A 15,416-nucleotide genomic window follows, 5' to 3' on the forward strand; every position below is an offset into this window, starting at 1 on the left:
CCCCGTCCCTGACGTGTCCCCGTCCCCCGTGTCCCCGTCCCCCGTGTCCCCGTCCCCCGTGTCCCCGTCCCCCGTGTCCCCGTCCCCCGTGTCCCCGTCCCCCGTGTCCCCGTCCCTGACGCATCCCCGTCCCCCATGTCCCCGTCCCCCGTGCCCGCGCCCCTGACGCGTCCCCGTCCCCCGCGTCCCCGTCCCTGACGCATCCCCGTCCCCCGTGTCCCCGTCCCCGGTGCCCGCGCCCCTGACGCGTCCCCGTCCCCCGCGCCTGCGCCCCTGACGCGTCCCCGTCCCCCGCGTCCCCGTCCCCTGTGCCCGCGCCCCTGACGTGTCCCTGTCCCCCGCGTCCCCGTCCCTGACGCATCCCCGTCCCCCGTGTCCCCGTCCCCCGTGCCCGCGCCCCTGACGCGTCCCCGTCCCCCGTGTCCCTGTCCCCCGCGCCCGCGCCCCTGACGCGTCCCTGTCCCTGTCCCCCGTGTCCCCGTCCCCTGTGCCCGTGCCCCTGACGTGTCCCCGTCCCCCGTGCCCGCGCCCCTGACGCGTCCCCGTCCCCCGTGCCCGCGCCGCTGACGCGTCCCCGCGCCGCGCCGCGTGCCGCAGGGCTGTCGGGGCTCTTCGAGACGGGGCTGCACCACGCGGGCGGCGCCGCGCCCGACGCCTCCGTCATGAACCTCATCTCGGCGCTGGAGTCGCGGGCGCCGCAGCCCGGCCCCTCCGCCTCCTCCCTGCTCTCCCAGTTCCGCACCCCCTCCTGGCAGACTGGTGGGTCTGGGGGGCCCGATCCTGCCCCAGGGGGGTCCCCCCCGTACCCCAGGGCATCCCCAGTTGCCCCAGAGCATCCCCAGTTGCCCTAGGGGGGTCCTACTTGCCCCAGGGGGGTCCTATTTGCCCCGGGGGGGTCCCCACATACCCCAGGGCATCCCCAGTTGCCCCAGGGGGGTCCTACTTGCCCCGGGGGGGGTCCCCACGTACCCCAGGGCATCCCCAGTTGCCCCAGAGCATCCCCAGTTGCCCCAGGGGGGTCCTACTTGCCCCGGGGGGGGTCCCCACGTACCCCAGGGCATCCCCAGTTGCCCCAGGGGGGTCCTACTTGCCCCAGGGGGGTCCTATTTGCCCCGGGGGGGTCCCCACATACCCCAGGGCATCCCCAGTTGCCCCAGGGGGGTCCTACTTGCCCCGAGGGGGTCCTATTTGCCCCGAGGGGGTCCCCAGTTGCCCCCGAGCATCCCCAGTTGTCCAAGGGGGATTCCTACTTGCCCACGTCCCCCACACCCCCCCCCCCCTCCCCTCACCCCCCCCTCCCCTCTGCCTCCCGCAGCCATGCACACGCCGGCGCCGGCCGAACTCTTCATCTCGGGCGCGTTGCCGGGTTCCGGAACCTTCCCTTCCTCCTCGGCCCTCAGCGCCTACCAGCACCCGGCGTCCTTCAGCGGGCGCAGCTTCCCGGTCAGCTCGCCGCTCAGCTTGCCCGAGGCCGCCTTCAGCCCCGGCTCCAACGGGCTGCTGTCCCCCCACGACCCCCTCCTGCACATCAAGCCGGCGCAGCCCAGCGTCCCGTCCTCGCTGGGCTTCGAGCGGCTCGGCGGCGCCGTCCTGGGCTCCGGTTTACCGGCGCAGAGCTCGGCGTACCGCGGGCCGCCCGCCTCCTCGCAGTTTAACCTCCTCTCCGCTCCCTTGGCCGCCCCGGCCGAGCAACCGGCTCAACTCTACAACGCTTCGGTTTTCGGCGGCGCGGCCGGCGCCGGCGGCGGCGGAGCCGGCGCCGGCGGCGACCGCGCCGTGCCGCGACAGGACAGCGTCATCAAGCACTACCAGCGGCCGGCGGGCGCCCAGCCGCAGCTGCCGCCGGCGGCGCACGGGCTGCAGCACTACCTGAGCTGCGGCGGGACCTACCAGCAAATGCCGCACCGCGCCGCGCTCTCCTGCAGCCCCTTGGGCGAACAGTCCCCCGCCAGCTCCGAGGGGTCTCAGCAACCCCCCAAAAACGCGCCCCCGGCCCCGCGACCCGAACCCGCCCAGAGTTACCGGCCCATCATTCAGTCGCCGGCGTATTCCGGCGGCGGCGGCGGTGGAGGAGGAGGAGGAGCGGCGGCGGCGGCCGGCGGCGCCGGCAACGGCGGCGGCAAGTCCAAGAGTTACTCGGCGTCGCGGCAGCCCCCCCGCTCCACCGCCACCCCCAAGTGCCAGAGCGGCTACACCCCCGGCACCCCCAAACCCAGCTCCGTCATCGCCAGCCAGTCCCCCGCCTATTCTCCGGGCCAACCCCAAAACCTGCTAGCCATGGGGCCGGCCGCCGGCTACGGCGCCAACCCCCCGGCCCCCCAAAGCCTGGGGGCCGGCGGGCAGCCCGCCGGGGGCTTCGGCGGCGGGCAGGGGGGCGAGCTGGGGGGCAAGGCCCCCGGCTACGCGGCCGGGGGGCAAGGCGGGGGGCCGGGGGGCCCGGGCGGGCCGGGGCTGCAGCCCTGCGTGGGGCAGGGCCAGACCTTCTCCCCCGAGCAGCTGCAGGCGCTGCCCTATGGGGTGCAGCCCGAGGGGGGGCAGGCGGCGGCCTACGGCCCCCCGGCCCCCTCCCAGGGTTTGGCCACCGCCAGCCCCTCCCTGGGCTACGGCACCGGCCACTCGCCCGCCATGCCGGCCCCGCTGCCCTACGCCGGCCTGGGGGGCTCCAGCCCCTCGCCCATCGTCCGCCCCCTCCAGTCGCCGCCGGCCGCCCGGCCCCAGAGCGGGGCCTCGCCGGGCCAGTCCCAAAAATACCTGGGGTCCGTCCTGTCCCCCTCCTTCATGGCGGGGGGCTACGGCGGGGGGCCGGGGGGGCTGGACCGCCCCCCCGCTTTCGGCAAAGGGGCGAAGGGCGAAGCGGAGCTGCTGGCGGCCGAACGCAGCGAGGACGAGGATTTCCTCATCCAGCACCTCCTGCAAGCCCCCAGCCCGCCCCGCGGGCCGGCCGAGGGGCTGGGGGCTTGCGAGGAGCGGGGGGGCGCGGGCAAGGGCCTGGGGGGCTACGGGGGGCTGGGGAAGGCGGAGGAGCGGTACCAGCTGCAGAGCGTCATCCGGCCCAATTCCAACCTGGAGGGGCCGGCGCTGGAGCTGGCGCTGCTGAAGGAGAAGAAGAAGCCGGAGCGCGGCAAGGAATACCGGGGGGCCGGCGGGGGGGCCGGCGCGGGGGGCGAGGGGCTGGCGGCCACCTCGGTGGTCCACTACGGCCACCAGCCCCCCGCCCCGCCGCCGCCGCCGCCCGCCGCCGCGCTGGATTCCTACGGGCAGGAGCTGAAGGACGCGGGCGAGCGCTTGGCCGGCGGCAAGGAGCTGGGGCGGCCCCACGGCTACTTGCCCAAGACCCCCGAGCACGGGCGGCTGGTGGCCGAGGGACCCCCCCTGGAGCCCCACGGGCTCCTGCTGGACCCCCCCCCCGAGCTGGGGCCGGTGCCGGGGGGGTCCCTCCTTCCCTCCGTCCTGACCCACACCCAGAGCCAGCTGCACCCCCGCCCCAAGGGCAGACCCCCCCTCGACGTCCGCCTCCTGGAGCAGCAGCGCATGCCGCCCCCCCCGCCGCCGCCCCCCCCGCCGCCCCCCCCGGCACCCCCGGCACCCCCGGCCCCCCCGGCCGCCCCCTCGCCCCAGCTGCTGCTGGAAGCCCACCTGCACCGCGCCCACGTCCGCTCGCAGGGGCTGGACCCCCAGGCCCCCCCGCCGCTGCCCCCCGACTCCATGGAGGTGCTGCCCCCCCCCCAGGAGATCCAAGACTTTTTGGAGCCCCCCCTGGGCTTGGAGCCTCATCTGGGCCAAGCCGGGGGGGTCCAGGGCCCCCCGGGTCACCTGCTGGCTCCCGAGGGGGGGCCGGCGGTGGCCCCCGCCCCGCTGGAAGCCAAGGACCAGTTCGCCGAGGGGGGGAGCCCGGCGGGGGGCAAGGGCCGCTTCGTGCCCTTGACCTCCATCTGCTTCCCCGACGCGCTGCTGCCGGACGAGGAGCGCGGCTTCTTCCCCGGCATGGAGGACATGTTCGGGCCCCCCCCCGAGGACTTCCCCAAGGGCGCCGAGGAGGAGGAGGAGGAAGGAGCGGGGGGGTTAGAGCCCCGTCCCGAGGGGCTGAAGCCCCCCCCGTACGACATGGGCCAGAGCTACCCCCCCTTCTGCCCCGCCGAGGGGGCGGGGGGCGAAGCCCCCCCGCTGGGCTTGGAGCCCCCCAAGCACGAGCTGCCCTCCACCGTCAACGCCGAGCCCCTGGGGCTGATCCAGAGCACGGGCGAGGGTCCCAAGCCCCCCCTGGCCGCCCCCCTCTTCTGCTCCTCCAAGCCCAAGAAGCTGCTGAAGACCTCCTCCTTCCACCTCCTCCGCCGCCGGGACCCCTTCCCGCCCCCCAAAAAAACCTACGCCCAGGAGTACGAGTTCCAGGACGACGAGGAGAAAGCCGACGTCCCCGCCGACATCCGCCTCAACAGCCGCCGGCTGCCGGACCTGCTGCCCGACCTCATCTCCAGCTGCCGCGCGCGCCCCGGCCCCCCGGGAGACCCCGGCTTCTGCCCCCGCCCGGGACCCCACCCCGCTCCCAAAAAACGCGGCCGCAAACCCACCAAACCCAAACGCGAGGGACCCCCCCGCCCGCGGGGGCGACCCCGCATCCGGCCCTTGGCCGAGGGGCCGGGGCCGCTGGCCCCCGACGCAGCCAAAAAGCCGCGGGGACGAGGACGGGGACGGGGCAAGAAGGGCGGCGAGGAGGGGGGCGAGGGCGACGGCCTGGAGCCCCTCAAGCCCCTCGAGGTGAGGATTTGGGGGGCTTTGGGGGTGCTGGGAGTCTGGGGGAGTGAAGGTTGGGGGGCTAAAAGGGGGATTGGGGCTTTTTGGGGGGCTCCTCCCCGGTCTCCCACCCTCCGGTGGTCCCGGGGAACCCCAAGGTTGGACGTGGCAATGGCCTGGAGCCCCTCAAGCCCCTCGAGGTGAGGATTTGGGGGGCTTTGGGGGTGCTGGGGGTCTCGGGCTGCGGAGATTCAGGGTAAAAAGGGGGATTGGGGCTTTTTGGGGGGCTCCCCCGGGTCTCCCACCCTCCGGTGGTCCCGGGGAACCCCAAGGTTGGACGCGGCAATGGCTTGGAGCTCCTCAAGCTCCTCGAGGTGAGGATTTGGGGGGGTTTGGGGGGCTTTGGGGGTGCTGGGGGTCTGGGGGAGTGAAGGTTGGGGGGCTAAAAGGGGGATTGGGGCTTTTTGGGGGGCTCCTCCCCGGTCTCCCACCCTCCGGTGGTCCCGGGGAACCCCAAGGTTGGACGTGGCAATGGCCTGGAGCCCCTCAAGCCCCTCGAGGTGAGGATTTGGGGGGCTTTGGGGGTGCTGGGGGTCTCGGGCTGAGGAGATTCAGGGTAAAAAGGGGGATTGGGGCTTTTTGGGGGGCTCCCCCGGGTCTCCCACCCTCCGGTGGTCCCGGGGAACCCCAAGGTTGGACGCGGCAATGGCTTGGAGCCCCTCAAGCTCCTCGAGGTGAGGATTTGGGGGGGTTTGGGGGGCTTTGGGGGTGCTGGGGGTCTGGGGGAGTGAAGGTTGGGGGGCTAAAAGGGGGATTGGGGCTTTTTGGGGGGCTCCTCCCCGGTCTCCCACCCTCCGGTGGTCCCGGGGAACCCCAAGGTTGGACGCGGCAATGGCCTGGAGCCCCTCAAGCCCCTCGAGATTTGGGGGGCTTTGGGGGGCTTTGGGGGTCTCGGGGGTGACGGTTGGGGGATAAGGGGGGGTTTGGGCTTTTTGGGGGGTCCCCCCTGGCCTCCTGCCCCCCACAAGCCCCTGGTTGGGGGCAGGGCGGCTGCAACGCCTTGGAGCCCCTCGAGGTGAGGATTTGGGGGGTCGGGGGGTGCGGAGGCTGGGGGGGTGGGGCTCGTTCGGGGGTGGTTTCCAGTTGCCGTTGGGCCGTTGGCACTGGTAGGTACTGGGGGGCTCGGGGGGGTACAAAAGGCTACTGGGGTAATGGGAGCTGCTGGGGAGCACTGGGAGGTAATGGGGGAGACTGGGAGCTGCTGGGGGGCACTGGGAGGTAATGGGGGGCACTGGGAGCTGCTGGGGGCACTGGTAAGTATCGGGGGGTGCGGGAGGTGGTTAAGATGTGACAGGCTACTGGGGTACTGGGAGCTAATGGGGATACTGGGTGGTGGGAGGGCACTGGGAGATAGTTGGGGGCACTGGGAGCCAATGGGCACACTGGGAGGCAATGGGGGGGCACTGGGAGGTAATAGGGATACTGGGAGGTAATGGGGGGCACGGGGAGATAGCGGGGGGCACTGGGAGGTAATGGGGATACTGGGAGGCAATGGGGGGCGCTGGGAGGTAATGGGCACACTGGGAGGCGATGGGGGGCACTGGGAGGTAACGGGGGGCACTGGGAGCTAATGGGCACACGGGGAGGCAATGGGGGGCACTGGGAGGTAATGGGCACACTGGGAGGCGATGGGGGGCACTGGGAGGTAACGGGGGGCACTGGGAGCTAATGGGCACACGGGGAGGCAATGGGGGGCACTGGGAGGTAATGGGGATACTGGGAGGCAATGGGGGGCGCTGGGAGGTAACGGGGGGCACTGGGAGGCAATGGGAGGCACTGGGAGGTAGCGGGGGGCACTGGGAAGTAATGGGGATACTGGGAAGCAGTGGGGGGCACTGGGAGGTAATGGGCACACTGGGAGGCAATGGGGAGCACTGGGAGGTAACGGGGGGCACTGGGAGGCAATGGGAGGCACTGGGAGCTAATGGGCACACTGGGAGGCAATGGGGGGGCACTGGGAGGTAATGGGGATACTGGGAGGCAATGAGGGGCAATGGGAGGTAACGGGGGGCACTGGGAGGCAATGGGAGGCACTGGGAGGTAATGGGGGGCACTGGGAGCTAATGGGCACACTGGGAGGCAATGGGGGGGCACTGGGAGGTAATGGGGATACTGGGAGGCAATGGGGGGCAATGGGAGGTAACGGGGGGCACTGGGAGGCAATGGGAGGCACTGGGAAGTAATGGGGATACTGGGAAGTAGTGGGGGGCACTGGGAGGTAACGGGGGGCACTGGGAGCTAATGGGCACACTGGGAGGCAATGGGGGGGCACTGGGAGGTAACGGGGGGCACTGGGAGCTAATGGGCGCACTGGGAGGCAATGGGGGGGGCACTGGGAGGTAATGGGGATACTGGGAGGCAATGGGGGGCGCTGGGAGGTAATGGGCACACTGGGAGGCGATGGGGGGCACTGGGAGGTAACGGGGGGCACTGGGAGCTAATGGGCGCACTGGGAGGCAATGGGGGGGCACTGGGAGGTAATGGGGATACTGGGAGGCAGTGGGGGGCACTGGGAGCTGGGGGGGGTCCTGCCGGCCGTCGCCCCCCCCGCTTCCCCGGGCGCTCCGGGAGCGGGGGGGGGGGGGGGGGGCGAAGCTCGGGGGGGGGGCTCGGGGGGGTCCCCGGCCCATCCCGCTCCCCCAACACCCCCCCCCCTCCCCTCCCAGATCAAGCTGGCGGCGCCGGCGGGGGGGGCGTCCCCCCCGGGCCGGGCGCGGCGCCCCCCGAGCCCCCCCCGGGCGGCGTGCGGCCGCGGGAGCGCGTCCGGCCGAAGCCGCGGGAGGCGGAGGAGAAGGCGCCGGAGGCGAAGTCGGGGTTCATGGCCTCTTTCCTCGACTTCCTCAAGGCCGGCAAGCGCCAGCCCCCGCCCCCCGCCGCCGCCAGCCCCTCCAAGACCCCCCGGCCGCCCCCCGCCGCCCCCTTCGCCGTCGGCCCCCCCGTGCTGGCGGGGGGGCTGGAGGGGCCGGAGGGCGAGGGGCTGGTGATGGCGTGTCCCAGCCCCTGCAAGCGGCTGGACGAGGAGCTGAAGCGCAACCTGGAGACGCTGCCGTCCTTCTCCTCCGACGAGGAAGACTCCGTCAGCAAGAACCAGGACCTGCAGAAGAGCATCTCCTCCGCCATCTCCGCCCTCTACGACCCCGCCGACCGCCGCGACCCCGACCCCCCCGGTGGGTGCCCTCCTGCCCGGGGGACGCGGGCGCGCGGACACACCCCCCCCCCCCGAAATCGCTGGGACGTGCAGGGAGGTGCTGGGACCCGTAGAGAGCCCCTGGGGCCCATAGAGAGCTCTTGGGGGGTGCTGGGACCCGTAGAGAGCCTCTGGGACCCCCAGGGAGGTGCTGGGACCCATAGAGAGCCCCTGGGACCCATAGAGAGCTCTTGGGGGGTGCTGGGACCCGTAGAGAGCCTCTGGGACCCACAGGGAGGTGCTGGGACCCATAGAGAGCCCCTGGGGCCCATAGAGAGCTCTTGGGGGGTGCTGGGACCCGTAGAGAGCCTCTGGGACCCACAGGGAGGTGCTGGGACCCATAGAGAGCCCCTGGGGCCCATAGAGAGCTCTTGGGGGGTGCTGGGACCCGTAGAGAGCCTCTGGGACCCACAGGGAGGTGCTGGGACCTATAGAGAGCCCCTGGGGCCCATAGAGAGGTGCTGGGACCCGTAAAGGGCTCCTGGGAGGTGCTGGGACCCGTAGAGAGCCCCTGGGGCCCATAGAGAGCTCTTGGGGGGTGCTGGGACCCGTAGAGAGCCCCTGGGACCCATAGAGAGCTCTTGGGGGGTGCTGGGACCCATAGAGAGCACCTGGGGCCCATAGAGAGCCCCTGGGGCCCATAGAGAGCTCTTGGGGGGTGCTGGGACCCATAGAGAGCCTCTGGGACGCACAGGGAGGTGCTGGGACCCGTAAAGGGCTCCTGGGACCCCCAGGGAGGTGCTGGGACCCATAGAGAGCTCCTGGGACCCATAGAGAGCTCTTGGGGGGTACTGGGACCCATAGAGAGCTCCTGAGACCCATAGAGAGCCCCTGGGGCCCATAGAGAGCTCTTGGGACCCACAGAGAGCCTCTGGGACCCACAGCGAGGTGCTGGGACCCATAGAGAGCCCCTGGGGCCCATAGAGAGGTGCTGGGACCCGTAAAGGGCTCCTGGGAGGTGCTGGGACCCGTAGAGAGCCCCTGGGGCCCATAGAGAGCTCTTGGGGGGTGCTGGGACCCATAGAGAGCACCTGGGGCCCATAGAGAGCCCCTCGGGCCCATAGAGAGCTCTTGGGGGGTGCTGGGACCCATAGAGAGCCTCTGGGACGCACAGGGAGGTGCTGGGACCCGTAAAGGGCTCCTGGGACCCCCAGGGAGGTGCTGGGACCCATAGAGAGCTCCTGGGACCCATAGAGAGCTCTTGGGGGGTACTGGGACCCATAGAGAGCTCCTGAGACCCATAGAGAGCCCCTGGGGCCCATAGAGAGCTCTTGGGACCCACAGAGAGCCTCTGGGACCCACAGGGAGGTGCTGGGACATGCAGGGATGTCCTGGGACCCATACAGAGCCCCTGGGGCCCATAGAGAGCTCTTGGGACCCACAGGGAGGTCCTGGGACCCACAGGGAGCTCCTGGGACCCATAGAGAGCCCCTGGGACCCATAAAGAGCCCATGGGACCCACAGGGATGTGCTGGGACCCATAGAGGGCTCCTGGGACCCATAGAGAGCTCTTGCGACCCACAGGGAGGTGCTGGGACCCATAGAGAGCCCCTGAGACCCATAGAGAGCTCTTGGGAGGTGCTGGGACCCATAGAGAGCCCCTGGGGCCCATAGAGAGCTCTTGGGGGGTGCTGGGACCCATAGAGAGCCCCTGGGACCTGCAGGGAGGTGCTGCGACCCATAGAGAACTCCTGGGACCCACAGAGAGCTCTTGGGACCCACAGAGAGCTCTTGGGGCGTACTGGGACCTATAGAGAGCTCCTGGGACCCATAGAGAGCTCTTGGGACCCACAGAGAGCTCCTGGGACCCACAGGGAGGTGCTGGGACCCACAGGGAGGTCCTGGGACCCATAGAGAGCCCCTGGGACCCATAGAGAGCCTCTGGGACCCACAGGGAGGTGCTGGGACCCACAGAGAGCCCCTGGGACCCATAGAGAGCTCTTAGGAGGTGCTGGGACCCGTAGAGAGCTCCTGGGACCCGCAGGGATGTGCTGGGACCCATAGAGGGCTCTTGCGACCCACAGGGAGGTGCTGGGACCCATAGAGAGCCCCTGGGGCCCATAGAGAGCTCCTGGGACCCATAGAGAGCTCTTGGGGGGTGCTGGGACCCATAGAGAGCCCCTGGGGCCCATAGAGAGCTCTTGGGGGGTGCTGGGACCCATAGAGAGCCCCTGGGGCCCATAGAGAGCTCTTGGGGGGTGCTGGGACCCATAGAGAGCCCCTGGGGCCCATAGAGAACTCTTGGGCCGTACTGGGACCTATAGAGAGCTCCTGGGACCCATAGAGAGCCCCTGGGGCCCATAGAGAGCCCCTGGGACCCATAGAGAGTTCTTGGGGGGTGCTGGGACCCATAGAGAGACCCTGGGACCCCTAAGACACTTCTGGGGCACACCGAAACCTCCTGAGACCCCCAACCCCCCCCCCTCGGGGAAGCGACCCCCAACTAGGACCCCCCCCCCGCTGACCCCCCCCCCTTCGTCTCCCCAGACGTCCCCCCAGCCGAGGAGAAGCCCCCGAGCCCCGCGCCCTCGGAGGGCTCGCAGCCCGACCCCCCCGCCCCGCCGGTGCCGGCGGCCCCCCCTGCGGCCCCCCCGCCGGCCCCCCCGGCGGCCAAGGCCCCCCCCGAGCCGGTGGCCCCCGTCTCCCCCGAGCGGGAGGAGCCCGAGGACTCGCGGCCGCTTCACCTGGCCAAGAAGCAGGAGACGGCGGCCGTGTGCGGCGACACCGACGAGGACGAGGCCGAGAGCGGCGGCGAGGGCATCTTCCGCGAGAGGGACGAGTTCGTCGTGCGCGTGGAGGACATCCAGGCGCTGAAGGTGGGCACTGGGAGGCACTGGGAGCACTGGGAGAGGCACTGGGAGCACTGGGAGGGGCAGTGGGAGGCAGGAGAAGGCACTGAGAGGCAGGAGAAGGTGCTGGGAGAGGGACTGGGAGCACTGGGAGAGGCACTGGGAGCACTGGGAGAGGCACTGGGAGCACTGGGAGGCAGGAGAAAGCACTGGGAGGCAGGAGAAGGCTCTGGGAGAAGGACTGGGAGCACTGGGAGAGGCACTGGGAGCACTGGGAGAGGGACTGGGGGCATCTTCCGCGAGAGGGACGAGTTCGTCGTGCGCGTGGAGGACATCCAGGCGCTGAAGGTGGGCACTGGGAGGCACTGGGAGCACTGGGAGAGGCACTGGGGGCACTGGGAGGGGCACTGGGAGCACTGGGAGAGGGACTGGGAGCACTGGGAGAGGCACTGGGAGCACTGGGAGGCAGGAGAAAGCACTGGGAGGCAGGAGAAGGCTCTGGGAGAAGGACTGGGAGCACTGGGAGAGGCACTGGGAGCACTGGGAGAGGGACTGGGGGCATCTTCCGCGAGAGGGACGAGTTCGTCGTGCGCGTGGAGGACATCCAGGCGCTGAAGGTGGGCACTGGGAGGCACTGGGAGCACTGGGAGAGGCACTGGGGGCACTGGGAGAGGGACTGGGAGCACTGGGAGAGGCAGTGGGAGGCAGGAGAAGGCACTGAGAGGCAGGAGAAGGTGCCGGGAGAGGGACTGGGGGCACTGGGAGAGGCACTGGGAGCACTGGGAGAGGCACTGGGAGCACTGGGAGGCAGGAGAAAGCACTGGGAGGCAGGAGAAGGCTCTGGGAGAAGGACTGGGAGCACTGGGAGAGGCACTGGGAGCACTGGGAGAGGGACTGGGAGCACTGGGAGAGGGACTGGGGGCACTGGGAGAGGCACTGGGAGCACTGGGAGAGGCACTGGGAGCACTGGGAGAGGCAGTGGGAGGCAGGAGAAGGTGCCGGGAGAGGGACTGGGGGCACTGGGAGAGGCACTGGGAGCACTGGGAGAGGCACTGGGAGCACTGGGAGGCAGGAGAAAGCACTGGGAGGCAGGAGAAGGCTCTGGGAGAAGGACTGGGAGCACTGGGAGAGGCACTGGGAGCACTGGGAGAGGGACTGGGGGCATCTTCCGCGAGAGGGACGAGTTCGTCGTGCGCGTGGAGGACATCCAGGCGCTGAAGGTGGGCACTGGGAGGCACTGGGAGCACTGGGAGAGGCACTGGGGGCACTGGGAGAGGGACTGGGAGCACTGGGAGAGGCAGTGGGAGGCAGGAGAAGGCACTGAGAGGCAGGAGAAGGTGCCGGGAGAGGGACTGGGGGCACTGGGAGAGGCACTGGGAGCACTGGGAGAGGCACTGGGAGCACTGGGAGGCAGGAGAAAGCACTGGGAGGCAGGAGAAGGCTCTGGGAGAAGGACTGGGAGCACTGGGAGAGGCACTGGGAGCACTGGGAGAGGGACTGGGAGCACTGGGAGAGGGACTGGGGGCACTGGGAGAGGCACTGGGAGCACTGGGAGAGGCACTGGGAGCACTGGGAGAGGCAGTGGGAGGCAGGAGAAGGTGCCGGGAGAGGGACTGGGGGCACTGGGAGAGGCACTGGGAGCACTGGGAGAGGCACTGGGAGCACTGGGAGGCAGGAGAAAGCACTGGGAGGCAGGAGAAGGCTCTGGGAGAAGGACTGGGAGCACTGGGAGAGGCACTGGGAGCACTGGGAGAGGGACTGGGGGCATCTTCCGCGAGAGGGACGAGTTCGTCGTGCGCGTGGAGGACATCCAGGCGCTGAAGGTGGGCACTGGGAGGCACTGGGAGCACTGGGAGAGGCACTGGGGGCACTGGGAGAGGGACTGGGAGCACTGGGAGAGGCAGTGGGAGGCAGGAGAAGGCACTGAGAGGCAGGAGAAGGTGCCGGGAGAGGGACTGGGGGCACTGGGAGAGGCACTGGGAGCACTGGGAGAGGCACTGGGAGCACTGGGAGGCAGGAGAAAGCACTGGGAGGCAGGAGAAGGCTCTGGGAGAAGGACTGGGAGCACTGGGAGAGGCACTGGGAGCACTGGGAGAGGGACTGGGAGCACTGGGAGAGGGACTGGGGGCACTGGGAGAGGCACTGGGAGCACTGGGAGAGGCACTGGGAGCACTGGGAGAGGCAGTGGGAGGCAGGAGAAGGTGCCGGGAGAGGGACTGGGGGCACTGGGAGAGGCACTGGGAGCACTGGGAGAGGCACTGGGAGCACTGGGAGGCAGGAGAAAGCACTGGGAGGCAGGAGAAGGCTCTGGGAGAAGGACTGGGAGCACTGGGAGAGGCACTGGGAGCACTGGGAGAGGGACTGGGGGCATCTTCCGCGAGAGGGACGAGTTCGTCGTGCGCGTGGAGGACATCCAGGCGCTGAAGGTGGGCACTGGGAGGCACTGGGAGCACTGGGAGAGGCACTGGGAGCACTGGGAGAGGCACTGGGAGCACTGGGAGGCAGGAGAAAGCACTGGGAGGCAGGAGAAGGCTCTGGGAGAAGGACTGGGAGCACTGGGAGAGGCACTGGGAGCACTGGGAGAGGCACTGGGAGCACTGGGAGAGGGACTGGGGGCATCTTCCGCGAGAGGGACGAGTTCGTCGTGCGCGTGGAGGACATCCAGGCGCTGAAGGTGGGCACTGGGAGGCACTGGGAGCACTGGGAGAGGCACTGGGAGCACTGGGAGGGGCACTGGGAGGCAGGAGAAGGCTCTGGGAGAAGGACTGGGAGCACTGGGAGAGGCACTGGGAGCACTGGGAGAGGCACTGGGGGCACTGGGAGAGGCAGTGGGAGGCAGGAGAAGGCACTGAGAGGCAGGAGAAGGTGCCGGGAGAGGGACTGGGGGCACTGGGAGAGGCACTGGGAGCACTGGGAGAGGCACTGGGAGCACTGGGAGAGGGACTGGGAGCACTGGGAGAGGCAGTGGGAGGCAGGAGAAGGCACTGAGAGGCAGGAGAAGGTGCTGGGAGAGGGACTGGGGGCACTGGGAGAGGCACTGGGAGCACTGGGAGAGGCACTGGGAGCACTGGGAGGCAGGAGAAAGCACTGGGAGGCAGGAGAAGGCTCTGGGAGAAGGACTGGGAGCACTGGGAGAGGCACTGGGAGCACTGGGAGAGGGACTGGGGGCACTGGGAGAGGGACTCGGAGTACTGGGAGAGGCACTGGGAGCACTGGGAGGCAGGAGAAAGCACTGGGAGGCAGGAGAAGGCTCTGGGAGAAGGACTGGGAGCACTGGGAGAGGCACTGGGAGCACTGGGAGAGGGACTGGGGGCATCTTCCGCGAGAGGGACGAGTTCGTTGTGCGCGTGGAGGACATCCAGGCGCTGAAGGTGGGCACTGGGAGGCACTGGGAGCACTGGGAGAGGCACTGGGAGCACTGGGAGAGGGACTGGGAGCACTGGGAGAGGCAGTGGGAGGCAGGAGAAGGCACTGAGAGGCAGGAGAAGGTGCCGGGAGAGGGACTGGGGGCACTGGGAGAGGCACTGGGAGCACTGGGAGAGGCACTGGGAGCACTGGGAGGCAGGAGAAAGCACTGGGAGGCAGGAGAAGGTGCTGGGAGAGGCAGTGGGGGCACTGGGAGAGGCACTGGGAGCACTGGGAGGCAGGAGAAAGCACTGGGAGGCAGGAGAAGGCTCTGGGAGAAGGACTGGGAGCACTGGGAGAGGCACTGGGAGCACTGGGAGAGGCACTGGGGGCAATGGGAGAGGCACTGGGAGCACTGGGAGAGGCACTGGGAGGCAGGAGAAGGCACTAAAAGGCAGGAGAAGGTGCTGAGAGAGGGGCTGGGAGTACTGGGAGAGGCACTGGGAGCACTGGGAGAGGCACTGGGGGCACTGGGAGGCAGGTGGAGGCTCTGGAAGAGGGACTGGGAGCACTGGGAGAGGCACTGGGAGGCAGGAGAAGGCACTGGGAGACGGGAGAAGGTGCTGGGAGAGGGACTGGGGGCACTGGGAGAGGGACTGGGAGGGGAACTGGGAGCACTGGGAGGGACTGGGAGCACTGGCAGAGGAACCACAAGCTAGCGTGTGGCACCAGTAGACTTACTGGTGCTTACTGGGACGTGCTGGGGAGGGCAGGAGGGCAGCAGGGGGCTGAGGCTGCCTTTGGCGGGGCTGGGGCCGGTTTGGGGGTCTGGGGGGGCACACGGGGGGGCTGGGGCAGGTTTGGGGGGGCTGGGGGGCATACGGGGGGCTGGGGCCGGTTTGGGGGGGCTGGGGGGGCACACGGGGGGGCTGGGGCAGGTTTGGGGGTCTGGGGGGGCACACGGGGGGCTGGGGCAGGTTTGGGGGTCTGGGGGGGCACACGGGGGGGCTGGGGCCGGTTTGGGGGTCTGGGGGGGCACACGGGGGGCTGGGGAAGGTTTGGGGGTCTGGGGGGCACACGGGGGGGCTGGGGCCGGTTTGGGGGTCTGGGGGGGCACACGGGGGGCTGGGGAAGGTTTGGGGGGCTGGGGGGGCACACGGGGGGGCTGGGGCAGGTTTGGGGGGGCTGGGGGGCATACGGGGGGCTGGGGCAGGTTTGGGGGGCACACGGGGGGGCTGGGGCAGGTTTGGGGGTCTGGGGGGGCACACGGGGGGCTGGGGAAGGTTTGGGGGGGCTGGGGGGGC

At 70.3% G+C, this 15,416-nt stretch overlaps 2 protein-coding genes across 2 annotated transcripts in view; one reads left to right on the plus strand and one right to left on the minus strand.

The window, feature by feature from the left end:
* Window positions 1–137, minus strand: part of LOC309414910 (uncharacterized protein) — a gene marked incomplete at both ends in the record, with an annotated part of 3,463 nt that extends 3,326 nt beyond the window's left edge. The window contains 1 exon segment of the mRNA XM_082012289.1: window positions 121–137. Within this exon segment, the coding sequence (XP_081868415.1) occupies window positions 121–137 (17 nt within the window).
* Window positions 138–587: 450 nt separating this feature from the next.
* Window positions 588–15,416, plus strand: part of PRR12 (proline rich 12) — a gene marked incomplete at both ends in the record, with an annotated part of 15,246 nt that continues 417 nt past the window's right edge. The window contains 5 exon segments of the mRNA XM_082012290.1: window positions 588–759; window positions 1,316–4,755; window positions 7,458–7,473; window positions 7,476–7,958; window positions 10,466–10,794. Coding sequence (XP_081868416.1) covers window positions 588–759; window positions 1,316–4,755; window positions 7,458–7,473; window positions 7,476–7,958; window positions 10,466–10,794 — 4,440 coding nt within the window.

This window comes from Phaethon aethereus (assembly GCF_964289735.1).
Source record: "Phaethon aethereus genome assembly, chromosome: 34".
Classification (NCBI taxonomy): domain Eukaryota; kingdom Metazoa; phylum Chordata; class Aves; order Phaethontiformes; family Phaethontidae; genus Phaethon; species Phaethon aethereus.